Raw genomic sequence first — 26,335 nt, 5'->3', positions numbered from 1 at the left:
GGGGGTGACGGCCTGATGATTTTCGTTTGGGTCGAGAAGGATGAATGCCGTCTGTAGTGTGGATGTGTTATGCTGCAGGAACAATTGTATTGCCGTTCAAGAAATGTTTTCGATCGACAAAGAAAACTGGAGACGAGACCACGGGTATTTATGAGGTTCTCAGGGAAAATGCTGGGTGTGTGAGGGAAATTCTCAGGAGCAAGGGAGCCGTGTTTTTTCCCAAGAGGATGTGACGGTCTCAAATACCCCCTTCGCCTGGGAGAAATGGTCTGGGAGAATGGGACTCATCAACTCACAAATCTGGCGGTGAAAGGCGACGTGGGATGTCACATTTCAAACGAATCCGGCTGGTCGATTGCAAACAGACCCCGAATGCGCCAGAAGTGTTTCCCCGGAACCACGAGCGTGGCTTTCCCTCTGGGTCCTTGCAATCCTAGACCGCACATCCCGGCATCCTGGCGGCGGGCGAACAGGCTACAGGGGGTGTCTGGAAATCAGCGAGCTTACCCAGGCCGGTTGCATCGGTACGAGTACGGTAATTCTGTTTGCTTCCATCTGTTCGCCGTGCTCTTCCTGTCGCTGCTCTGTTGCTGCCTGAACAGCTGTGTCGCCCTCGTTGGCTTCTCTCTACTAGGCGTCCCTGTCGATGGTGGCCTTTACTTTACATACGGGACGGGGTATATACTCGTAGACCAGGGCGTCAGATGGAATGCGCCGACACCAATGGATCGCCGCATCGTGCCCGTTGGCTGGACGATCCCGCCGACCGCCTATCTGTACGTACACACTACAGCACACTGACATGCGTCCGATCTATGTGACTACTGGATGTCAAGATCGGGGCATGTACGGAGCACCACATCTAGTACTTTCCCAAAGCGCATGAAGTTCGGAAGCGGTCATGATTCATGAGCAAGGAGTGGGAGTCTCATCACGCCGGCTGTTCTACGTCAGCCGCGAGCTAGCTAACAAAACCACTTGGATCAGAAGACGGTGGCGTGTTGGGCATTTCCCAAGTACTCGGGAAGTGGAAGCGTTGAGGACGAATCTGGCTGTCCATCCCGCGCGCCAGACGGTCTACTGATACATCCGACGCCAGACGGTGCTTAGCGATTGTCTTGAAGCCCCGGAATCCCCATCCACCCCTTGTTGAGGTGGGTATTGGACGCCGCCGTCTGTTGCGGGAATGCTGCCGGAAGCTAGAGAAACTTGGGGCAGACGCCAGAAACGCTACGGCCCTTTACAAGCTGGACGGGGGGATGGCGGCTCACCAAGGCTTGCAACCGGAAGCGACCATTCAGATCCAGTTGCGTGGTCCAGTTGGAGACATTCTCTTTTCTTTCCTTGCGACGCTGTTCGCGGGCTGACCTCCGACCCCCATGGGCCATGGCAGACGAGTCCGAGTACAGGTACAGCCTAGAGTACCTAGGGTACGGTATCTACCTTCTCCCGTGTTGATGCCTGACAGTTGTACAAGCAGTGAACCACATCCTGCCCGGCGAGCCCACCACTCCTGTCCTGTCGCCTTCTCCCGGAACAAGGAACATTGTCTGTGAATACGAGGCATACGAGGCATACGAGGGGGCCCAGGACATTCATGTGCGATGGGATCGCAAAAGCACCTCTGCAAACGAGTGCTGGCACCTTTCGGTTGTGTCACTTCGTCCATCGCCGCCAGTTACCCCCTGCGGCAGCGCCTGCCATCATGTTGCCAGCCTGTCACTCGCAACATAGTTGGTCGTCGTGTGAGACCAGGCCGCATTCCCCGTGTAGCCCCCCAGTACACCCACCCCTCCCCGGACAAGTGTGTTGTTGTATGATCGGGCATCAAACAGGGCAACCCCAGGAATGTGGCCAAGTCAATAGCAACACTGCATGCGGAGTAGTGAGGTGACTCTTGACGTACGCAAGCTGGCGGCGCCATCGATCCTTGTTGCGCAACGTCTGGACTGCAACTGCGTGGGATACGAGTACGGTGCACAGCATCACTCTTACCGGCACGGATTTTCATTACATTCTAATGTTCTATTTGCTGATCGCTTCCCCTGGGGCGACTGGGCACGGTCTCACAATCCTCCAAACTCGTACTCAGTAAACGAAGTGGTGAATTACCAACCTACCTCGGCCAGCCTTGTGATTGCGAGAATGTCCTACACGCAGGGCTGAACATGGCCGGGAGGTGCTGAGGCGTTAAATATGAACAGCACCTTTGTCCAACATATAGCTCACATCGACATTGCAGTGTAGCTTCGTCCTTCTGAGCCACCCTCGTGCATTTTGCAAGTCAGTTTCGCTTACTATAACCAGGCCGCACCCATTGACATCCGTGAGATGCCTTACGGTCTGCACCAGTACGCTCGATCGAGAGGAGAAAGCAGTTCTATCATGCAAGGCCCCCCGAAAGAGAAATACGGACTAAAGTACGGAGTAAGAAAAGCTTAGAGCATTTGGTCAGGCAAGGTAGGGAGGTATACATCTGAATACCTAGACATCTCGGTCTGTGGCTGTCGCGCTGCTGCGATTATGCTACGCACCGTGCTGCCGGTTCCCGACACTTGAAGTTCCTGTTTCTCCTTTTCCAAATAATAAGGGCCGTCGTCCCTTTATTCATGTCTTGTTGGGTAGCCTTCCACGGTCCATCCGCGCAATTGCTTGTAGACCTTGAGATGGCAGAGCTTTCTCTGCAAGGCGTCGCCACCGACAGTGAGCTTTCTCTCCGTAGGGAACGGGAGCGTATTGGGAGGCCGATTATGCTACCCATGGTCCTGGGACCGAGTCTCTGCATGTATCCAAATTTTTTCCTGCTCGGATGAACAAATCCTTGAGCAGAGTTCCTGCATCCTATCTTCATTTGATCTTCACTCGATTCCATGTTCTCGCTTCATGCGCTCAAGATTCTCTTGTCTGGCAGCAATATCTTCCTTCGCTTCGACCTTCATTTTCTCGGGTTGATGGTACAGGACGACCAAATAGCGGTTCATAAAGTTGAACCCGTTCAGTTTGTCGCAGGCTTGTTTCGCATCCAACACCTCATCGTAAACCACAAAAGCGGTGCCTTTCGTGGTAGTCGAGTTCCCAAGTCTTATCTGGCGTACACCTCCAAACTTAGTGAATAAAGACCACAGACTCTCGCTGTCCACGTTGTAGGCAAGGTTCTTGACAAATAGGATGCGATTGGCCTCGGGGGCCAGCTTGTTGCTGCGGGACATTTTTATGGAGCGGTGAGGGTAGAGGGAAGGAGTACTGAGCGTGCAGACGAGTTCAGAAGATGGCGGAGAGGCTGGATGGTGCGGTTGATGTCGTCGTTGTCGTCTGCAGTAGATTGTAGTGATGAAGTTGAAAATGCGGAGGATTGCCGAGAGATACCTGCGCCTCTCGACGGGGAGAATCAACAGCAGAGGAGCGGCGCAATGTGATCAACTTTTGTCCTGCCACTATCACTTTGGCTTAACGTACTTGTTCACAGCCTCAATTGAATACACGGCGCGGTGAAGAATTCGAAGTTGTGGTGCGGCCAGTGCTCGAGTCGCTGCTTTTTGGACGAAGCGCGCGAAAGAGTTTAGAACCGCAGTCATCAACCTCTCCCGCAACCGCCTTTCACAACCAGCTACACTTTCCATTCCACCACGATCCATACGCTGCACACGGTCCTTACTCTGGCAACATTCACCGGCTTCGACAAATGTTCTCTCACCAATGTAGCCAAATCGTCTCCGGGCCCTCTCTCACCTTCATCCGCGTTCACAGCTAGAGTCAACAACCCCGCCTCCCTGCCAACTTGGTGAACGAGAATCATGCCTACGTCTACAGTATGGCGTCCTTCCGGAGACCCTTCGATGCCTCGAGGGGTCAGCCCCATGCGCCCTGCGCCCCAGGACATTGAAAGGCTCTCTCCTGATCCGGTGCTCGAATCGGCCTTCCACCCCGTATCCTCCTCTTTACCTCCGACCTCACAAGAAAATGGCTTCTTATTGAAGGGACTCGGCTTGTCAGAAACAGAAGTTCCGAACAACGTAGGAGCTACTCTTCAGCTGGATCATCTATACTACGATCAGGACGGTGCGGCGCATGTCGGTGCTCGACTCGTTAGAGGAGTAGGCGCACCCAACGGACGTCAGTTGCCCAAGACCTCCCACAGGTCGTCAACGAGTGCTAAAATGATTTTAGATGATCGGAAACCTGGAGCAAAAGGCCATACACGCTCTGGATCTACCATCGATGACCTTGCGAGTGCCGCGATCGCGACCAGCCCTGCCCTCGTCGAACAGCCTTCTCCCTCCTTCTCTACACGAAGCAACTTCTCTACGACACGACCGTCGACCTCCTATGTTCCACGTTACACGTATGAGGAGCACTCTAATGAACCGCCTTCGAAACGAATCAAATCGGAGCGCCTCCCTAACCTTGAGTGGTCACCCCGTGCGGATAGGCCGAAAACTAGTGGCAACGACAATTCAGGAGATATAACACACGCGTGGCTCTTGCTAAGTCTAAAGAATGAAGTCAATTTCAAACATCTCACGCCGTCTCTGCCTTCTGCAGCCCTGCATGAACCTGCAGTATCACCACCCCTGCCGAGGCAAACCAAGGAATATTTCAACCAGGAAGATACAACAGCAGTGCATGCATCGCGGCACACGAGTCCGGAAAGAGATATTGAAGACCGGGAAGCGGCCGCGAGCAAGGAGCGCAAAGTAACCGACAGTCGACTGATGCGTGTGCCAGAAGAGGATGACATTGCGTCTAGACTATCCAGCCTGTCGAAGAGAGAGACTTTAGGCGAAGAGAGGATCCACGAAGCCCTAACAAAAGCTAACGATGCGCAATCTGGCCTCTCTTCTACCTCAGCCCAGACTGCACCTCCTAAGAAACAGAGACGAGTCAGGCCCGAAGTCCAACAAGATACCTGTGCAGGCTGCCATCGCCTCCAACCGGAAGCCACCAACGAAGAGGATGTTGAGATTTCTTGGATACAATGTGGTCCTTGCGAGAGGTGGTTCCATGAAAAGTGCGCAGGTTTCAAAACAAAAGCCGAAGCAAGAAGTGTTGATAAATACGTCTGCAAGGACTGCGAGCCTCTACATGGCAAGACCACGTACGTACGGAAGTCGGCGCGGCAGAGGACTGCCGTCGACTACGTCAATCTCAACCAGGGTGTTGTCAAACCATCGGAAGATACCTTGACGCATCATTACATACAGCCGATTAAAGAGGGGAAGATCGAGCTTCTACCAGACGACTTCCCACGTGTACGGCCGGAGCTGGTCACGGTGGAATTCATGGAGAGCTTCGAGGGAATGAAGCGACCATTTGTGGTTCCGGCATGCTGGAATCCACGATTCGGTGCTAAGCGTCAGACGAGTCCGAAGCCAGAAACACCTCTATCCACTGTGACCAATGAACAAGGAGCTCAAATGGTTCAGGAAGCAGAGGACCCTTTAGAAGTGGTTGAAGACGAAGTCATCGACTGTGACCAAGACTTGCTAGGTATGGTCATTCCACGCCATCTGACCGTGCGAAAGGTCGCAGAGCTTTACGGACCACAAGAATTTGTCCCTGTTATTGATGTCAAAACCCAAGAGACCAGGGGACAATGGACCCTGAAAGAATGGGCCGATTACTACGAAAAGCCAGGTGAGAAGCCGATTCGAAATGTAATCAGTCTGGAAGTATCACACAGCCCGCTTGGCCGGCTCCTACGACGTCCAACGGTCGTACGGGAGCTGGATCTTGAAGACAATGTTTGGGAGCTCGATGCAGAAACACGAGCAAAGAAGCGACCTGTGCAGTTTTATTGCCTGATGTCGGTCGCCGACAGCTATACCGATTTCCATATCGATTTCGGAGGATCGTCAGTGTATTACCATATCCTCAAGGGAACAAAAACATTCTTCTTTATTCCGCCTGAGGATAAGTATCTTAAGAAGTATGAAGAGTGGTGCAACTCGGACGCTCAGAACGAAACCTGGTTGGGAGATTTATGCAACGGCAATGTCACGAGGGTTGATCTCCATGAGGGAGATACTGCTTTTATTCCCGCTGGTTGGATTCATTCAGTCTGGACACCAGAAGACAGTCTTGTCATCGGAGGGAATTTCCTCACACGTATCGACTATGAAACACAGTTGAAGGTGTTCAACGTGGAGAAAGCCACCAAAGTCGCAGCAAAGTTTCGCTATCCTTTCTTCCAGAAAGTGATGTGGTACGCATTGATGAAGTATCTCGAAGATGATCCGATTCCGGAAGAAGTGGTTGAAGACTTTCGGGAGGATCCAGATTATACATTCTTACGCGCAAATCCTTTATGGCACGAACTTGGACACTTGGAAAACACAGCGCCACCAGGAGACCCCGCCCACAACGCGAGATACTACCCGAAATCAGAAGTGACGGGGTGGCCATCATTACGAGACTATCTCTACCGGACTGCTCGGGTCCATGCCGGCCTGCCTGTTGCGGATATCAACAAGAAACAGATCGATGCTGTCAAGAATTCAGTGCCCAAGGAATGCAGTGACCCCTTGCTTACGATCAAATTATTTGCAATCTGGATTGCTTGGAAGACTGGAAATGTCACTGTTCCGGAATGGGTACATTCTGATGGTGCTCTTGAGAGCGAACAGAATGACAAGGTCAAAAAGCCAGAGAAATACCCACTCCCGGGAGAACGTACGTCCGCGCGAAGAGCGGCACAGGTTCAAAGTCAGCCACAAAGTCCTCCCGAGGCACTCAGCCCTGTCATTTCCGCCAGACAAAGCTCAAAACCAGCGCCCAAGAGCAGTAGCAGCAAATCGGCATGTGAGAATTGCAGGAAACGTCGAATCAAGTGTAAACACAAGTCTGGTAGTGAGACGCCCACGAGGGCTGCCCCAGAGATTCGACCGCGAAGTTTTTCTACTGGAGCGGCCTCGGTCAAAAATGCTCCCACAGCAAATCGCAATTCTGACCAAAGTGCGGTCTCAGACGTCATTGTGAATGGAGTCGAATCCAGCGATCCGCAGAGTTCCAAAAAGGGGAGAACGAAAGCTTGCGAGGAATGTCGCAAAAGCAAGGTATGTATCATGATACGGCTTCGGAAGATAAATGTTGACAAAGCTTCAGCGTCGATGTGTACATGACGAATATGGTCGTGTTGATCCCGCTAAAGCAGCGGAACCGTCCAAACCTCGAGGATCGACAAGTTCAAAACGCCCTTCTCGACCGAGTGACGACAATGGGCCAAACAAACGTGCAAAGATGTCCGACGAATATCTAGATGAGGTTATTGATCCGGCATTAATGAACGGCGACTCTCTTATTTTCGGGCAGGAAGCCGTAGAAGACAGTTTCCATACCCCCGGTCCTTTTGTCGAAAACGCCATCGATGATTCCGATGATGCGTCTCGACCTGTGGAGACGGAGAATGGCATCGAAGATGTTCAGCCCACAGACGGTGGTGATGGAGACAGTACGATGCCAATCGATCCATCGTTGATGGAAATTACTGTTCAGGCAACTGAAGAGGTCAACATCAAGAACGAGCATGAAGCAGGAGATGTCGTAATGGTCGATGGCGATGGCGCTGATTCTACCATTTCTCGGAACAACAGTGCATTCGCCACGCCAGGCCCGATCAAAACCGGATCGTCCGTCAATGGAGATTATTCGGTAATTGCCAGTTCGACGCCAGGATCAAGGCAGTCGTCACGACAGCCGAAACAGATCGAACGGTACACACCGGAGGATAAACGATCGCCGAGTAAGACGTTCTCTAAACCTCCGGGGAGCAATCGACGAGCATCGAGTGCTGCTAGTGCGCAAACAGTTGTGACTAACCCCAAGAGTCGCCGGTCATCCAGTCACACATCTTCAATTGTCCATCGGGACGGGATAGCCCTGCTGAGAGGACAAGCTGCATCCACAGAGGCCTCTATCTCTGCCGCCCGGCCTGTTAGTAGAGCTAGCACGGCAGAAAGCGATCTGGACGCAGACGAGAAGTTTGCTCGGGAGTTGCACGCTGCAGAGAATGGTTTGAGACGGCGGACGAGCATGAGGGCGTGAGCAATTTGGGATGGACTGATCCGTGAATAAGCGACCGGCTGCTGCTCCTGCTGCTGCTGCTGATGATGACGATGAGCCCGGCGGGTGCGGATTGAGTGATGGGGACGGAGGCGTTATTGCATTGCGTTCCGTCACCTGGACCATCGGAAATGACATGAGAGGCTTCGATTGATGAGTTGGGCAAGCACATTTGGTCTCATTCTCCATCTCACAGTTACTTCTGGGAGAGAGAGGGAGGTGTATGACACACTCGCGCTCACATGTGCGTTCTTGAGGACGGGGTCTGATGATGATTGGAAGCACGACGCTTGCTTACCATTTCTTTTTGCCGTGATGAAATTTTCTATTGGTTTTGCCACGGGCGTTCAATGGACGGACGGATAACAACAAGCAATTGTGCGCGCGTCCCTACCTGAGGTATGCGATTGGAACTGGAATGGGAATGGGAAATTTGATTATACTCGTGTGTACAGGAGCAAACAAACCGACTCCGCTGAGGTGCCTGTCTACCCTGCCTGCCTAGGTCTGGTAGGAGGAGGTACTGGTTTGCTTGGTCTAGCCGGTTCTTCTACTACCTCGACCGTGTTATTTTTATTCTTGTGTTTTTGATACATAATACCCTCTGATAGCAAGTTTGTCTCGATTAGAGAGCAACTGATGAAATGGAATGAAACGAACTGAAGTATCGAGAGTTTTCTCCTCTTGAAACACGATCCCAAAAAGTGCCAATTACCCTTGCCCGGTAGAAGGTCCCGATCGTATCACAGGTGAAATCGAGCAGCAAACTTTGTTGAGAAATGCCAGTTAAAGACAGACGGCGGGCAGGCGAAATGGGAATGCTATCGGGTTGGACACAGGGTAGGCGTCGATCCAGATATCCAGGTAGGCAGTCAAGCTACTCAGCTGCCATGTACATTTCGGCCACGCGGTACGGTTGCAATGTAACGGGTTTTTGTTTGTCTGTACACAGGTATCTGGTATTCCTTTTGGAGCTAAGCTACGAGGCAATGCCCAGGTTTTTATTCCGAAAAGTGGTGCAAACCCCATAGATTTTTGGAATAAAAACTTGGGCGTTGCCTCGTACCTCGTGGTGTTGTTCCCCCATGTATACCTACCTACCTACCTACCTAGGTGAAGAGGTAAAAGGCATACAGACCACAAGAGGCATTAAAACATCACGTCACGTCAACATTATACTAGCCACACAAAGTAGGTAGGTAGGTGAGCAGTATACAGGGTTTCCCCACCTAATAAGTCCATCCACTATCCACCCATCCATCATACATGCACAAATCAATCAGTCAGTCATTGCTCCGTGTACACTCCCTGCTATTCCCCCAAACCATCATCATAACCCCCTGTCCTTGTCCAACCATTTCGCCAACCCGACCGTGCCGTACAAGTCTCGCCACTGGCCGTCGTCCTCCTCGACGTATTCGGCCACAAACTCTGCCGTCTCGTTCGCACGCTGCTGGATCACGGCTTTGGTCTCTTCGAGTTTCTGGCTCGCGCGGGCCATGGCGAGATTGTAATACTCGACGCCTTCCTTGGCTTTGGCCGAGAGGCGGTTCGCGCCACGGTGGGCCTTGCGCTGGTATCGGCCCGCGACGATGGACATGACGTAGTAAACGCGCACGAGAAGGCGCTGGATCGACTGTTTGACGAGCATGGTCATGCCGTGCGAGAAGAAGGCGCGTAGGATCTCGAGCTGCAGGCCTTCGTAGAGAGACGCGACACCCTCGGTCTGTGCGATGGCGAGGACGGTGGAGAAGATTGTCGCCCGAGCGGCATTTCGGCCTTGAGCTGGAGTCGGGGCGTCCTCCTCGACGACCTTCTCTTCGGTCGAGTGGTGGTCCTCGGATGGTGGTGCAGAAGACGACGACGACGACGGAGATTTGGCACCGACGCCGCCTGCTTGGAGACGTGCCTTGGCGAGACTGAATGGATACGTGATGCTGGAGGCGCAGACTTTGCTGAGAGCAGAGAGAAGAAATGTCAAAGATGGCGGAGGATTCGCGCGGCGGTGTCGAGGGAGAACAACCTTTTTGAGGTTCTCGAAGAGGAAAAAGGTTATGCTGGGGTTGAGCGTGAGGACAAGGCTGGCCGAGTAGCCGGACCAGAAGCCCTGGATACCCTTGTCCGACAGGATGTCTTGGATGATCTTGCGGGTGTCGGGGACTTGGAAGTGGCCTTTGTCATCGCTCTGGTCCTGGTCCTTCACGGCCAAGAGAGCCGCGGCTTGTTTTCGCGTCACGACATTGGCGATGGGTGTGGTCGCAAGTTTGGTCAAGCTGCCGGCTACGAAGCCCACAGACAGCTCTTCAAGAGCAGGCAGGGAGTGTGCGTTGGCGTGGGCGGCCAGGCGCCGATTGCGGAAATAGCTATAAAGCAGGAAGAAGATGAATGAGTCGGCTATAGTCTTTGCGGTGTCTTGTGCTAGGCCTGTGAATAGACCGGCGATCCCGCCTTCGTTGGCGTAGATCTTCTGGACTGCATCGCTGAAGGATTTGTATTCGGTGTCGGAGGGATGGGACTGGTCATCACCACGCAGCTTCCGCTGGATTTGGAGGCGGGTTATGATCAGATCAATTGGGTAGAGCGCGGCATTAGATATCGAGGAGCCGACGGAGCCAGAGATGGCATGGCCCAGAGCTTCGAGGAGTGTGCCATTCGGCAAAGAGGGTCGAGACGATCGAGATTCTTCCTGAACTTGGTGGTAGAGCTCGAAGGCGTCCTGTAGAAGTAAGTAGTCGGTACAAACACGCCTGGGAGGTCCATACAAGTTGACTGTTATAAGGGTAGGAGTCTGCCATGGCTGCAAAGAGGCTGTCGCATCATTTCGTGGAAGCCATTGGTATGAACACACAGAGAGAGAATGGGAACAGGCGTGAGTGAGATGTTGGGATGTTGAGAAGTTGAGAAGCGGAGAGGGACAAATGCAGTCGAAACGGACGACGAAGAGATGACAGCATCGAGTTGGGACGCGCCGAATCTTCCCCCACATTCTCAAGAGCCGGGGATGCGAAGTGGTACAGAGGATTCCGTATCCGCACGGAGTAGCTCGCATTCCATCTATGCCATTCGTAGTATACGGTATGTACCATTCATCGAACAACGTTATATATTTTTGCCTCAGCGATATGCAACACGCTGACCTCCCCTCTTCTCCATCTTGGCCTGTCTCTTGCTCGGCGGTGCGCTGGCTCCCTCTGCACCGCCGCCAGCCATACCACCCAGCATGCCTTTCAGTCCGCTAGCTGTGGTAACGGCAGCATATATGGCGTAAGCTGGGACGATCAGGTACAACCACCATGCCCGGTTACCGAAGATTATGACCAGGATCACATTGATCCATGTCCAATAGAGGACATCCCACATAAATTCAGTCAGTCCCTTCGCGCCAAGGTCTTCTCCGCCGCGCATCGTGCCGTCCTGGCGATAGGTAGGTTTCGCTGAACGATCCAGGTAGAACTCGATCATGAGCCCCGGTAAAGAGAGCAATATGTATCGTTTGAGGGACAACGATCGTCGAAGGGTAAAGCGTAGGAGGAGGAAGACTGCGTTAATGGCAGCCGTGATGAGGTGTGTTTGTTTTAGCCGGTTAGCATTGCGGACCGTGAGGTTTTTTGCATGTTTCTAGAAAAGGGTCAGTTAGAGGATAGAGATGTCTCTACTTCTGCTTACGTTCGCCATGCTGGGAGGAGGTTGTGCCTGGTTGAGAGGTGTTTGGAGTCGTGTGCTCGGTGCGCTCGGAGGTGAATGAGTTTTGCAACGGTGCCTAACGTGTGGTCCAGCTGTCCTTTGAGGAGTTGGTCAAGAGAGAGCCAGCAGCAATAGCAGTAGCAGTCGCAGTCGCTGCAAGAAGTTGGAAATGGCGTTGCTAAGCTCGAATGTATTGAGTGTCTGGACGGAGTGCTGGGTAGGATTTCATCGGTCGAAAATCCCCCGCCACAGGCGATCTGTGACGGTGCCTCATTCCAGCCACATTATTGTATCGTAGCGTAGCGCAGCGCAGACTAGCAACAGACCACCGACCGTCGCCGCCGCCTTCAAAACAACAGCAACATTTCACAGTAGCCGCCCCGGCTCTATTCATACTCGACCTTAAACTTACAGTTAATGCCGGTTCCATGTTGTTGCCTCGAAGATAATTTTGCGGCCTTCAATCCAGCCTCACGATATGCTCATTTCCACCGCGCCGCATTGTTTTGACCATTGACACCACACATCATTCATGCCCTCACGACCGTGTTTCTCACCTACAAGGTCTCTCTGAACCGTGCCGAGCAATCCCATCCTCCGCTGCGACTCCTACTCCCGGCTCTATGCAACCATGGCTCCTACAGCAGTGCACGTCGCTGGTCAGCTGCGCCAGTTAATTTATTATCATCTCGACAACAGTCTTCTCAAAAACGCCCTATTCCTGGCCGCTCGACTCGTAGCCTACGAACCTCGATCCTCCGAGGCCGCATACTTGTTGTCGTACTGCCAATACCAGTCTGGCTTTTCAAAAGCAGCCTGGGAAACCAGCCGATCTGCGGGACTGAGAGGTCTTCACCTCGGCTGTAGCTACGTCTTTGCACAAGCGTCGCTCGAGCTGGGCCGTTATGTGGACGGACTGACAGCGTTGGAGAAGAGTAAACACTTGTGGCAGAACCGGAATGCTTGGGGTCAACACACTGAATCTCGGAGGCAACATCTACCCGACGCGGCAGCAGTCTTGTGTCTCAAGGGCAAACTGTGGAAAGCTCACAAAGACCTCGATCAGGCGGTGGAGTGCTGGGCTGCTGCGCTGAAACTGAATCCTTTCATGTGGGATGCATTTACTGGTCTGGCCGACTCTGGCGCAAAAGTCAGCGCCCCAAACATTTACAAAATGTCCTCCGAGGTCATAGCCGCCACACATCAGGCACATCAGCAAACTACAAGAGTCGAAGCCGCTGCCGAGAGAAACGTGGCGTCGAACCATATCACTCAGGACCGAAGTCAGCTGCCTCCGGACCCGTTCGTGTCCTCGCAACGGCCGAATGGAAACAATTCTGTTCTTTGGGAGAAACTCAATGGCAGCAAGATCAGCGTCAACACTGCCAGTACAATCCTAGATGAGGAGGGTTTGAATACGCCGTCTGTGGACACAGAGGCTGATGAGGGTGTATTAAACGGGGCTCCCGTAAACCATCTTCACGAGCCTCCAGCTGCACCTGTTCGAAAAGTAAAGACTTCAGCTGAAGCGCCGGCAGATCCTCCTCCTAGGTGGAAGACAGGGTCCGCGAGAATGAGAGCGAAAGCGAAGCCCGCCGATGATCCGACCGTATTACAGGATCCCCCTCCTGCACCGGCTGCACCATCTAAGAGGACAGTTTCAGGTCAGCCGGCGCCCACAAATCATGCATCCGCAGTCGCAGAGGGCACGAGAAGGAGCAATCGATTGCTCAATACCACGAGGCCACCCACTGCGAGCAGTACGACAGGAAGCAAAATTTCTTCGTTGGCAAATACTCTTGGCTTACGGGAAGGTAGAGATATCAAAAAGGCCAAGGCTCCGGTTGTAAGAGCCCGAACAGCAAACACTTCAACTGTTGGACGAGTTGTGAGCGGGAATCGGACGAGAACAGGATCAGCAGATGCGATGGATGTGGACAGCAGAGAGCAAAAGTCGACGAACGTGCCTCCTGTGCCCGCCTTACCCATTGCCAAAGCTCGGGCAGAATCACTTGTGACAAAAGAGCTCGAAGCAATCCAGTCCCTCCTCGATTTGTTTAGCAGACTGGCATCTGCCCAACTGTATCTGTCCAATTACGAATCCCAAACAGCCATTCAAATATACAACTCTCTGCCTTCAGCACAACGAGAAACGCCGTACGTCCTCGCCCAGATCGGCAAGGCGTATTACGAACAAGCACAATATGTCGAGGCCGAAAAGTTCTTTGTGCGAGTAAGGCAACTCGCGCCGACGCGGTTGGAGGACATGGAGATATATTCCACGATTCTCTGGCATCTCAAGAACGAGATTGAACTCGCCAATCTCGCCCACGAGCTCGTCCAGTTGGAACGACTCTCCCCTCAGACATGGTGTGCCATTGGCAACTCGTTTTCTCTTCAGCGCGAACATGAACAAGCTCTGAAATGCTTCAAACGTTCAACGCAACTTGACCCCAATTTCGCCTATGGCTTCACCCTCCAGGGCCACGAATACATCTCGAACGAGGAATTTGAAAAGGCCCTTGAAGCATACCGCGCCGCGGTCGCCGCCGACCCGAGACACTACAATGCTTGGTACGGTCTTGGAAAGGTGTATGAAAAGATGGGCAAATGGAAGATTGCCGAACAACATTATCGAACTGCAGCCAAGATCAACCCTACCAATGCCGTGCTGATATGCTGTATTGGCCTCGTCCTCGAGAGACTCAAGCAGCCCGAGAAGGCGTTGCAGATGTACACTCGTGCATGCACGCTCGCACCGAATAGTGCATTGGGCCGGTTCAAGAAGGCAAGGTGTCTCATGAGTCTAGGACGGCCCCGGGACGCCTTGGCAGAGTTGTTGATCCTGCGGGATGTCGCACCCGACGAGGCCAATGTGTGGTTCTTGATGGGCAGGCTGTACAAGATGCTGAGAGAAAAGGCCAATGCCGTCAGAGCCTTCACCATGGCTCTCAATCTGGATCCCAAGGTACGTTACACAGAGTGTGGGTATATATGTATATGTATAACCTCGAAGGCTGTCCTCACTCGCCTTGCCCACTATGTTTCTGTTTACTAACTTTGGTTCGTTCAACAGGCAGCTCAATTCATCAAAGATGCCATGGAGAGTTTAGATGACGAAGACGAAGACGGTTATGACGAGGATGAAGATATGGACTGAAAGTGTCACTTTTGACGGAGTGGATTGGATTGATTGCCACGGCACCTATAATTCGCATCGGCGTTTAAAACGGCTTTCAAGGGGGGAAACGGGCATTAGGCATTGAGCATGGGGCTTTGGGCATTTCGGCATTTCGGCATTCGAAGCAGCATTTGGGCCATCGATAAGGAGAAAAATTCCAACGTTGATCCCATCATACTCGAACACTCCCCATGGGCATGAAAATCCCATTTTGAGGATCAATCCATACACATCAGGCTTCCCGCCCTCTGCCCCCTTTTCCCCAGTGAAGGATGAGGCGTATGCATGATTGAAAAGTCTAAGCGCAGCGCAAATTGGCCATGCACATGCATCCCCCCGTTTAACGCCAGCGACGGCGTCGGGGCGGCGCGGGTAGCTTGAACTTGAGTTTGATCTTGATCAACTCGTACCTGTCTGTTAGCCAGTACCCCCCAACCAGGTTACCTCCTCCCTAGGCTAGGCGACGCGACCTCCTTGACGCACTCTCAGAGATACTTCGGTGCCTGCCTACCTTGGGTTACCCGTGTCGGTCGTGTCCATGTGAATCCGCGGCAGGGACTCGACGAGGCGGAGGAGGGAGGCGGAGAGAAGAAAGAGGAAAAGAAAAAAAAGGGGGGGGGGGGGGAGAAGGTGAAGAACGTCGTCCGTCGTCAACACCATTCTCTTGAAGGCTCCTTTCCTTTCGCTCCCCGGGCAAAAGACAAAAGCTGCACAGTACGTTGTTCACTTGACGCATCATATTCCAAATGAATCGATCCTTCGTGTATCTGTAGACACTGGGTACAATGGGTACAATAGCGAGGCACTTTAGTCCTTCGTAGCGTTGTAAGTCATCGCATGCTTACATAGGTATCAGTACATTGACAGGCAAAAAGGAAGAAGAACAAAAAGAGTCCAAACAAGCAATGAGAGAGGTATCGTCAAATCATAGTAACAAAAGCCGCTCCGGAAAAAAAACAACAACGCGCAAAACCAAGAGGAAGACCACCCCGAGCCACGCGGTGCCTGGAAGCTCCTGATATACGAAAGGCTGATGCAGGTGTGGTCATGTATCATGTCCCGTCCATACGTCAGTCGCATCCCAACGCCCGCGCCCGGCAAAAGTCATGTCAATTTTATCAGTCACTTCGTAAAGCGCATCATTTTTGCTTCCCATCGCTTCACCGTCAGCACCATCCCCCCTTGGAACGTATACCTTCGAGAAAAACATTCACAACTCGTCCTTCACATATTGAGTGGCGTCACTGACCGTGCTGCTAACAGCACTCGCCATCTCATCCACACTGCTGCTGACAGCCTCAGCAATGCTGGCACCACTCTCGCCAACATCACTTGCCATTGCTGCAATGGCGCTTTTTGCGCTCTCTACAGCCTCGGCGATCCTTGATTGCGCGCTTTCTAGAGCACCCTGTTCAGGACCATATACGGCCTCCGAGATCTTCGCTCTCACGTTGTCCGCCGCGCTTGCTGCTTGATCAGGTATGTCTCCTACCACAGAAACTGCTGCCGCAACACCGTCACCAACAGCTGATGAAACAGAAGAGTACTGATTGGCAGCAGCGCTGGTAATAGCGTCAACCGTGCCCGTAGGTGTACCATAGATAGCTACAGAGATGGCGTCTTGTGCGCTCTTTGCTATGTCGGCGAACGAAGACTGCGCGGCTTCTGCATAACCAACGGGAGTTCCATAGATTGCCTCACTAACAGCGGCGCTGGCTGATGAATATGAATCCGCAGCAGCAGAAGAAGCTTGCTCAATAACCCCTTTCTTGGTCCCGTAAATCTGAGCGCTTGCAGCATCCACTGCTGAGTTCAATTGTTCGGTGACTGAATCAATGACCGACGAGACCTCTGGAGATGGGGTGAAATAAGTTCCAGCCCTCGATGCTATCGATGATGCCGAATCGTAGGCATCATTGGCGAGGCTGGCAGCCGACGCATAGCCCGTGTAGTAAGCCGAACTGAGCCTGTTCATGACGGATTCGGTGAAGGCCGGCTCTTTGCCTACGATCAGTTCGGACACAAATGATTGAATTATCACATATTGGTCACCAGCAAAGTTGGTCACTTGTGCGGAATAGTCGCTTGCTTGATCGACCAGTTCGTCGTAGAAGGGCCTTGGAGTACCGTAGATCTGCGAACTGGCCTTTGACACAAGGGCTTCCCAATTTTGAGAGGCAACACTGGACACCGATTCGATAGGACCAGTAGGAGTACCGTACATAGCAGTACTGGCGGCTAGACTGGCGGACGACAACGATGACGACGCAGCTGCGATGGCGGCGTCGTACTGTGAAGATATGCCGTCCAGGACATTTTGTGCAGGAGAGTTCTTGCCGCTAACTGCAGAAGAGGCCGAGTCTAGCATTGCGGACATGTGTGAAGCAGCAGCCGAGGAAGCTGCGGCATATGAAGAAGAAGCTTGATCCAAGGCACTCTGGTAGAAAGGGGCGGGAGTACCGTAAACAACTGTGCTGGCAGCGTAAGAAGCCGAAGATAGAGAGGAGGATGCAACCTCTATAGCGCTGGAGTACGCCGCAAGTGCTTCGTCCAGTAAGCTCTGGGCTGGTGTGGCAGCAGAGTTAACTGATGATCGGTAGGAACTGAGACTCGCTTTCGCTGCTGACGAAGCTGCCGAATACTGTGCTGCAGCTAGGTCTAATAGGCTCTGGTACGCCGGAACGGGGGTCCCATAAATTGCGACCGATGCAGCACTTGACATGCTGCTCAGTACAGGACTTGGAGCGCCGTAGATAGCGCTGGAAGCCGCCTTGATAAAATCATCATATTGCTCATGCGCCATTCCAATGGCCGCATAATAGTTCTTTCGAGCTTCTCTCAGATATCGCTCGTGTGCTGGGGCAGGAGTGGCACCAACAGCAGCCTTAGCCTTTGAGTACTGCGCCGACGCTGCAGCCAACGAATCTTGTAGGGCAGAAGAGGCCACTGCTGTGACCGAGTCGAGAGGGTTGGTTGTTGGTAAAGTTCCAGCGGCTACTCTGCTGATAGCTGAGTATCTGGATGGAAGTGCGGACCGAGCAGATTCAAGCCTACTATGAGCTGCTGAGGTTGCACCAGAATAAGCCGACTCAATCGAAGACAGCATTTCTTCATGAATCGGCTTCGGGGTCCCCGAGATCTGCTTTGAAGCAGCAGACTTGGCGGCGCTGTAGTTATCCTCCGCACGGCTGATAGCCTGGCTGTACAGAGAACTCGCTTGAAGGAGAATGGACTCGGTTAGGGGCATCGGAGTTCCGTATATGGCAGCACTGGCGGCTGCAACGGCCTGCCCATACTTCTCAGAGGCCACACTGGTGATGCTCTCGGCAGCTCCCTGGGGCTCCCCGAAGAGAATGCTTGACGCGGCTGCAACAGCACTGGAGTATTGCTCACTGGCAACCGAGGTGATGCTCTCGCCAGTCCCTTGTTTAGTACCATAAATCGCTTCTGAAACTGCTCGAGTGACTTCGGAGTAGCGGTCACCGGCATTATTAACAATATCTTGAACCTTCTCAGAGAAGGCAGAGACTGTATCATCATCAAAGACATCGTCCAGGATCGGTCCGGTGCCCTTTACTTCTTGAGCCATCGCACCCGCGAAAACTTTAGACGAGGCCTGGCTACTCGCTGAGTCTGCGACAGAGGACGCTGAGCTGGAAACGTTTTCCAAGATCGATTCCGCAGACGTTAACTCGTCACTAGAAGTCACTGCCATGGATTCTGTCAGTGGAGAACTTTGGCTAGCAGCAGCGCTGGTTAGCGAGGCGAACTCCTCAGGAACCGCACTGGCCAAGCTTGAAGCCGACTCGCTTACTTCGGACGCAATGGACTGAGCTGTACCGGCACTTGTGCCGGTCACCACTGAAGACGCTGACTCGTACGCATCAGCAACGGAAGAACTGAGTTGTGATGCTGCAGACTCAAGAGAGCCCGTGCTCGAGAACGCAACTGCTGACTTCGCGGCTGCGAGATTATCATCTGCCAGGTTCTCGATTGCTGACGCGGCCGATTCCACAGATCCAGTGCTGCTGCCAATAACTGCAGAGGACGCGGATGAAATACCTCTGGCGACAGTATCGGCTGCCTCAGACAATACACTGCCGGCGGACTCGATTGCTTGGGAGGAGGTGCCCTGAAGTTCTGCTGCAAGACTTGACGCTGCCGAGACGGCTTCAGCAGGCATGCTCCTCGTCTCGAAATTGTCTGTCGTATCTCGTGCTCGTAGCTTCCACTGAGCAACCCCCTTGAGTCTTACCAGCTCTTTGGCCGCATCCTCGGTGATTGCCATGCTTTCTTCCATGATTTGTCGAGCAGTGGAGATGGCTTTCTCTGCTTCAGGGCTTTTCGTTACAACCTCCTCCACCTCTTGTTTCCAGTCATCTAGCTGGTTTCGAACGGCGTGAAACTTTGCCCAGTGCTTGTAGGTCACTCCTTCCATCCAAGACCACCGCATGCCGACTTCCTGAAGTCCAAGGTCTTTGATTCCATCGAGAACGTCCAAAGTAGAAGCAGAAGCATCGGCCAAGCGTTGATCCAAGCCCGTTTCGAAGTCCTGGGCCCAATCGCGCACTTTTTGTGCGCGACTTTTGATTTCGGCTCCTGAGGCTCGGATCGACCCAAGGATATCTTCCGCAGCTTTTCTGACCTTGTCAGGACTTGCATCCTCAGGAACACTCCCCACCACGCCAATGATTTTGGCCTTGACATTTTCAATTTCGTTCTGAACCGTCTTTTCAAGAGCGGTAGCCAGGCCTCGACCCAAGCCGTCTATGTCACTTTGAACGAGACTCTCTACAATAGATCCGACACGTTCGCGCAGATCATCAGCGCCCTTATCCGCAGCAACGGCAAACTTCTCCTGCCATTGTTTGAGATCGGCTGACAACTGCTCTTCAGTGGCTTGTTTGTAGGTTGGTCGAACTGGTGGTTGCACTGTGGCAGCAGACTCTTCAGTGGCATCCAAAGTCGTGGAAGTTGTCGTCTCGTCATCGGTGTCAAACAATGCATAGACGTCGTCGACCGCGGTACTGGCTGTTGCGCTTACAGAAGCAGTTGAGGTCGAATATGTCTTATCAACTTCATCCATAGCAGCTTTCAGCTTCCTTGACTCTCTATACTTCGCCACCCGCTCATTGATCATAACCAGTTGCGGTCTAACGTTGTCGATATAGAGACCCTTCAGAAAGGGCCAGAGAGTTCCATCAACAAAAATGACCAGGTCTGACCAAGCATGCCGAGCTAGCGGGTACGCAGTAGTTGTAAGGAACCGCTGCGTAACATGGTATCCATTTTCCAGATGTGGTCGCGAATACCGGGCAGCTGGCAGTATGTAATGCTGGATAGTGTGGTATGAGGAATCTCGAACGGTGGTATAGTAGGGTTCAGCTAGCATTGCAGCCTTATTGACATGAGGACCAAGATTGTTGTCATACAGGTGTCCAGCCTTGAGTTGGGCCTTCTTGAGCTGTGGAACAATTGACTTCTCAAGTTCCGCTTGTATGTATTTCTGCGCAGTTTCGACCTGAGGCGCAGCATACTTATGGTAGTTCACCCTCACAAATACTGAAGCAGGGCGAATTATGCGTCTATTCGCTTGTTCAGCATATGGCTGGGCTTTGGCGACATATGGAGCGGCGTATTCATCGTAATATGGTTGCAGATGCGGTTGTGCATACGACTTGAGAGTAAAGTAGTTTTGGCATAGGTGCGGCGAGGACTCGGTGAGCTGCTTTGGTGTAGGGGGACATCGGAATACGACTGTGAATAGGGCGTACCAGAATGTAAGCCTGTTGACGCTGTTAGAGACATTCAAAACTTCCGGATTGAAGCTGCCCACCTTGCTAGATTGTTAAACAGCCATAAAATCCAGCCCTGTCGGCGAGGACGCTGTCGGCGTACAACTGGGCCTACAGCGTGTCCATTAGGCCGGTCCTTGATGCTCTCTATCAGCCTCCCATTCTCAGTCACCGCCATGTTTTCGGAATGGCAGTAGCGTGCTGCCAATTCAGACAGTCCACTCCGCGTGGAAAGAGAAGTAGTGAGAGTACAGCCAGATCAGCGGAGAAGGGACTGAGATCGCAAGTAGAGATGGAGACGAAGAGGACAAAGAGAGATCGATTAGGAATATAATTGAGGACACGGTTCTGGAGAAACGATGAGGAAGCCTCTCGTCTCACGATGTAAAAAGATGGGCAAGCAGGCGTCGCAGGTGTGAGCTCCTGGCTTTTCGAACCGGGAAAATAACGGGGGTGTGAGTAGCACCATATCGAAAACGGCCTTACGTCACTGGGCCCTGGAGTTAGTGAGCCTCGCAACCGGGCAGGGAGGCTACTGGCTACCAAGGCCTACGTAGGGGGCCACCGGAGACGCCCATTGACGCCCATGGCACATTGACTCGAAGCCTGGAGTGAGGTCAATCACAGGTCGTGGCATGTGCAAATAGGCGTCAATCACGTCAAGGCGCATGCTTCAAACGCGAGATCGTCCACCACTGCTCAAAACTTGATCTTTGGCTGGGGGTTCGCCTAGTGGTCACATGATCATCGGACTGACTGCATCTCAGCGCCACTTTCTTTGTCTGGGGAAGTACGAGGTACATGAGGTGCAACTGACACACCAAGACCCTTGAAACTGGCTGCGACTGCGATTGACCGTCAAACACCATGATTTAATCTATTACTCTGCGTCTTTAAACACTCATCGCTTTGAGACCTTCTTGACTCTCACCGGTCTGCCTCTCTCGCCTCGTCTACCTCGACTCGCCTTCATCTTGCCCTCTTCTCGCCATGGTCACATCCGGGCAAGATGCCTCCGAACACCCCAGAAGCAGAATCCTTCTCCATCCCTGTGCATCCTCAGCATGTTCCTTACGAGGAAGGCCAGGATCACTGTCGGATATGTCGCGGTGAAGCCACCCCAAGCCAGCCTCTATTCTACCCTTGCAAATGCAGTGGTAGTATCAGATTTGTTCATCAAGAATGTCTCATGGAATGGCTCGCCCATTCCCAGAAGAAATACTGCGAACTATGCAAGACTTCTTTTCGCTTCACCAAACTCTACGACCGTTCCATGCCTGCCGCCCTACCTTTCCCTCTTTTCATACGGCAGCTCGCGAGACACGGAGCAAGAACCGCATTGCGATATACACGTTATCTCATCGTTGGTCTGATCTGGATCTGCTGTCTGCCGTGGTGCATAAGACAAATATGGCGCGGTATGATCTGGTTCGCCGATGGAAATTGGCTGGATGAAGACCACACGCAGTCTATGCTCAATAATACAGCAACCGCGGCGTCGAACGGCTCATCGTATAATGTTACCGCCACATCAGCGCTGAATGAGTATCTCGAGCAGATAAAGCTGCCGCTTCCTCCCATGCAGTTGTCTTTGGCAGATATCGTCCGCGTCTTTTTGAGCCAGGGCTTGATAGCACGGGTCGCACAACTCTTTCTCTCACTTTTCCTTCCCGGTTGGAAGAGACGGGGTGCTTCTGCAGCTGCAGCTCCTACTACGCAGCCTGTGAGAGCACCACGACGACCTCCGTCTCTACTCTCCGACGTTGAATTTCTCAGTCATCTTACAAACGTCCCTACAATCAATGCAATATGTATTGACGTTGTTGAGGGTCAGTTGATATGTGTGTCGCTCGTCACCGCATTCATTCTCGTTTTCCTGATCAGAGAATGGGTAATCAATCAGCAACCGAATCTGAATATGCCAGACCCTGATCTGGTCGATGCTGTCCCTGAACCACAGCAACAAAACCAACCGCAGGAGCTGAATGACCAAGTCCGTCCTGAGCAGAACGCAGAAGTCCTGGTTCCCGAGCAAGGCCAAAGGCCCATTATCATTCCTCGCCTACGGCACGTCCTAACCGAAGACAACATTGTAACAGACACAGGGGATGTCCTCGAAAGACCAAACGTACCAAACAGATCACAAAGTCTCATTCATGACGGTTCAGCCCAGCCAGACCGAGACGTTGCAGGAGGGGAGAGCTCGGCCAGTGTTGATGATACAGAGCCGGGACCTTTCAGAAGACACAGCTTGAGTAACTCTATCCTCATTCAGCGCAATTTTGAGGTCGTTTCTGGCAATAATGCAGGTCAAGGCGAGAGGTTTCCAATCCCCTTCGAATATTCGCATTCTTCCAATGACGAAGAGTTCTTCAATACCCGACCATTATCTGACATTGAGGATCACCATGTCGGCACTTCTTCACCGCTAGCGCAGCACACCGCACCCAGCGATATGATAGATCTCCCGGAAGACGATATGGATTCGGATGGTCTCATCCTCCCGACACCTGAGTCGAGTGATACTGAGCAGCCAAGTCGAGCAGTGGAAGTAACCACGAGCGATAACCATGATTCATCAAATGGTAGTACAGGGGCCGATCGACCAGAAGACCATAATTTATCCATCTGGCAGAGACTTGCACGCTGGCTGTGGCCTACTGAAAACTTTGAGAACATACAAATCTACCTCCAGGCTCAGGTTGATGGCGCCAACAATGACGAGGACGATGAGCAGATCATGCAAGACGCTCTAGCTGAAGCCCCGTTTGTGCCCAACAACCATAATCACAATCACATGGATCTCCCTCCCCAGCCAGCACCAGTGCTCGGACCTGCTGCTCCGGCAGCTCGTGAGCCAAATATTGTTCTCGGTGTCGACCTCAATGATCCCAACGCAGCAGAAGATATTGAAGATTTAGATGGAGTGCTCGAGCTGCTTGGTATGGAAGGTCCGATATTTGGCATGGTTCAGAATGTCATCTTCAGTCTTTTCCTCATAACGATCACTTTGTCCGCAAGTGTCTGGTGTCCATATGTTTGGGGCAAAATTGCATTGCTGTTTATGCATAACCCAATCATGCTGATCAAAGCACCCCTATTGGGGATATCAACCACCGCGGATATGATAGTGGATTGTTTCTTTTTCGTGGCCGGCCTTGGTGGCTATTTCATGAATCAACCCCTCAAGGTCCTGAAAGCTCTCATCTCACCTCTCTTCCCAGCGTTCGGCGGTGTTGTGGACTCTGCCCGGCTGGATGTCCTTACGCTCGACATAAGTCAGAAGAGTGGTGCGCGGCTGGAGAAAGCCTTGTCAGGTGCATTCCTCAATCTCAAGCCCGACCTACCCACCTTCTCTATCATGGCTCACCATGCTCTACTTTCCTACAAAGCTTCGATTTACTATGGTGCTGAGCAACTAGCATCTTCTCTGCTCTGGGTTCAACATGCCGTCTCTCGACCATCTTTCTCTTCGAAAGTACTCGTTGGTGCCCTGTTTCAAGCACTTCGATCCGTTCCACAACTTCTCCAGAAGACTCCGCAAGCTATCACGGACACTCTGAACGCTCTTCGCTATGTTCCTCAAGACTTGTTGAATATATCACCCAAACCTCCGTTGGAGGTTGACCCATCTCTGGTCACGTGGAGCACAGAGGACAGGATCATTACAATCTTGATTGGTTACGCCTTTTTCGCTGCTGTTGGAATCGCTTTCCTGGAGCTTGCGCATGTGTTCTTGGGTCTCAGAGACAACGAGAAAGTCGAAGGGTATCTTGCCGATAGTCTCAGGCAAGCCGGAGGCGTCATGAAAGTGGTAGTCATCATTGGCCTGGAGATGTTGTTGTTCCCACTCTATTGTGGCCTTCTGCTGGACGTGGCGCTCTTACCTTTGTTTGCAGATGCGACCATCGCTGGCAGGATTGCCTTCCTTGCACAAGCACCTTTCACTGGGGTCTTCGTCCACTGGTTCATCGGAACCTGCTACATGTTTCATTTTGCGCTCTTTGTATCCATATGTCGGAAGATCATGCGGAACGGCGTTCTTTATTTCATTCGAGATCCCGACGACCCTACATTCCATCCGGTACGCGATGTACTCGAACGACCGGTACCTGCTCAATTGGGAAAAATCGCATTTTCGGCGTTAGTTTATGGCGCTTTGGTCATTGTGTGCCTTGGAGGCGTGGTGTGGTCTTTGAAGTGGGTTCCTGGAATTTTACCAATTCAATGGGCGACTCCTGAACCAAGGTTGGCGTTCCCGGTGGACATCGTATTCTACAACTTCCTGCTAAGGTATATCCTACGAAAAGTTGAGCCCTCTAAAAAGATTTCGGCAATGTATGAGTGGTGGTTTCGAGGTTGTGCTCGGAATTTGAGGTTGACAAATTTTCTATTTGGAGAGGAGGCAAAGGAAGAAACATACCGCACTCCGGGCTGGTTTTCCGTTCTTCTCTCGGGCAACGACCCAGAGTCTAACAATACTCAGGACGGAACTTATGTTCGTGCTCCGGCATCAGACTCTGTGCGCATGCCTAAGGGACGCAGTGTCTTCCTTCCGGTTAATGAGCAGAACGAACGCGTCGATGGACAACCTGATCAGGACTTTGGAGATCACGGAAAGAAGGATCCGCGATTCACCAAAGTGTACCTACCTCCTAAGTTTGGGGCTCGTATCTCAACATTCATCTTTCTGCTCTGGCTGTTTGCTGCGACCACGGGCGTGGCCTTCACTATTGGACCTCTCCTGGTTGGACGGGAAGTGCTCTATTTGCTTACCCAGTCTTCGCAGCCTCCGAATGACCTCTATGCCTTCACAACCGGTTTGCAGATTTACACGGCGTTGGGCTCTGCCATTGTTTACGCTCGTCCTGCATGGACTTATATCAAAGGCAAGATTCCACAATCATCAGGGTCACAAATACTCGCCATGGTGAAACATGCTCTCGGCATAGGATATCTCCTCACCTTCACCTTATTTGTCCTGCCATTTGTCCTTTCTCTGATCTGGGAGCTGTATGTCCATGTCCCTCTGTTGACGTATGTGGAATGGGCCCACAAGGAACAGCCTTCTATTGAAAGACCAAAACTGGACAAACACAGTGCGACCATTTACATATTACAGTCTTGGGTAATGGGACTGCTCTACTTGCGACTGCTATATCAAATACTCCAGCATTACCTGGGTCCCGGGTCGCGCGTCTGTACTGCCATGGCTGCCATCGTGCGTAATGGTATGTTTCAACCGGATGTCAACCTCGCGAGTCGTTCCTTCGTCTTGCCTGCCAGCGCGCTCTGTGTCGCGTTACTCACAGGCCCTCTCGCCGTTGCGAAGACTGTCAACATCCTTGGGCGTATCCAGGACCATGAGGTGCAAAGACTCGTGTACAGATTTGCATATCCCTGCGGCTTTGGCATGGCGCTGATATGGCTTGGGTGGCTAGGATTGAAGGCACAGATAACAAGTTGGAGGGCGAGGATTCGCGATGAGGTGTATCTTATTGGTGAACGATTGCACAATTTCCACGAGCCGAAGCCTAGCCAGGCCGTCGAGGGTAAAGCAAAGGTCAAGAATTTATGAATTGTTTCTACTAAGTTGGGACGGTGGTTATGGTTATGG

The 26,335-nt window shown here is 52.3% G+C and overlaps 7 protein-coding genes across 7 annotated transcripts; 3 read left to right on the top strand and 4 right to left on the bottom strand.

The window, feature by feature from the left end:
• Nucleotides 1-2,858: 2,858 nt before the first annotated feature.
• On the bottom strand, nucleotides 2,859-3,209 carry PV08_07670 (uncharacterized protein; the record flags this gene model as incomplete). The annotated part of the gene is made up of 1 exon (XM_016381999.1): nucleotides 2,859-3,209. The coding sequence occupies one exon, from the start codon at nucleotides 3,207-3,209 to the stop codon at nucleotides 2,859-2,861; it is 351 nt and encodes a 116-aa protein (XP_016235101.1).
• A 585-nt stretch (nucleotides 3,210-3,794) lies between these two features.
• Nucleotides 3,795-8,040, top strand: PV08_07669 (uncharacterized protein; the record flags this gene model as incomplete). Its single annotated transcript, XM_016381998.1, has 2 exons — nucleotides 3,795-7,052; nucleotides 7,102-8,040. 2 exons carry the CDS (start codon nucleotides 3,795-3,797, stop codon nucleotides 8,038-8,040), a joined length of 4,197 nt encoding a protein of 1,398 aa, XP_016235100.1.
• Nucleotides 8,041-9,388: 1,348 nt separating this feature from the next.
• Nucleotides 9,389-10,853, bottom strand: PV08_07668 (uncharacterized protein; the record flags this gene model as incomplete). The annotated part of the gene is made up of 2 exons (XM_016381997.1): nucleotides 9,389-10,774; nucleotides 10,821-10,853. 2 exons carry the CDS (start codon nucleotides 10,851-10,853, stop codon nucleotides 9,389-9,391), a joined length of 1,419 nt encoding a protein of 472 aa, XP_016235099.1.
• A 319-nt stretch (nucleotides 10,854-11,172) lies between these two features.
• Nucleotides 11,173-11,733, bottom strand: PV08_07667 (uncharacterized protein; the record flags this gene model as incomplete). Its single annotated transcript, XM_016381996.1, has 2 exons — nucleotides 11,173-11,676; nucleotides 11,725-11,733. The coding sequence occupies 2 exons, from the start codon at nucleotides 11,731-11,733 to the stop codon at nucleotides 11,173-11,175; spliced, it is 513 nt and encodes a 170-aa protein (XP_016235098.1).
• Nucleotides 11,734-12,373: 640 nt separating this feature from the next.
• Nucleotides 12,374-14,902, top strand: PV08_07666 (uncharacterized protein; the record flags this gene model as incomplete). The annotated part of the gene is made up of 2 exons (XM_016381995.1): nucleotides 12,374-14,710; nucleotides 14,819-14,902. 2 exons carry the CDS (start codon nucleotides 12,374-12,376, stop codon nucleotides 14,900-14,902), a joined length of 2,421 nt encoding a protein of 806 aa, XP_016235097.1.
• Nucleotides 14,903-16,133: 1,231 nt separating this feature from the next.
• On the bottom strand, nucleotides 16,134-20,896 carry PV08_07665 (uncharacterized protein; the record flags this gene model as incomplete). The annotated part of the gene is made up of 2 exons (XM_016381994.1): nucleotides 16,134-20,709; nucleotides 20,760-20,896. The coding sequence occupies 2 exons, from the start codon at nucleotides 20,894-20,896 to the stop codon at nucleotides 16,134-16,136; spliced, it is 4,713 nt and encodes a 1,570-aa protein (XP_016235096.1).
• An 831-nt stretch (nucleotides 20,897-21,727) lies between these two features.
• Nucleotides 21,728-26,296, top strand: PV08_07664 (uncharacterized protein; the record flags this gene model as incomplete). The annotated part of the gene is made up of 1 exon (XM_016381993.1): nucleotides 21,728-26,296. The coding sequence occupies one exon, from the start codon at nucleotides 21,728-21,730 to the stop codon at nucleotides 26,294-26,296; it is 4,569 nt and encodes a 1,522-aa protein (XP_016235095.1).
• Between the last annotated feature and the right edge of the window lie 39 nt (nucleotides 26,297-26,335).

The sequence above is a fragment of the Exophiala spinifera genome (genome assembly GCF_000836115.1).
Source record: "Exophiala spinifera strain CBS 89968 unplaced genomic scaffold supercont1.5, whole genome shotgun sequence".
Classification (NCBI taxonomy): domain Eukaryota; kingdom Fungi; phylum Ascomycota; class Eurotiomycetes; order Chaetothyriales; family Herpotrichiellaceae; genus Exophiala; species Exophiala spinifera.
The sequence above is the reverse complement of the archived record's forward strand: the minus strand, read 5'-3'. Positions and strand labels throughout refer to the sequence as shown.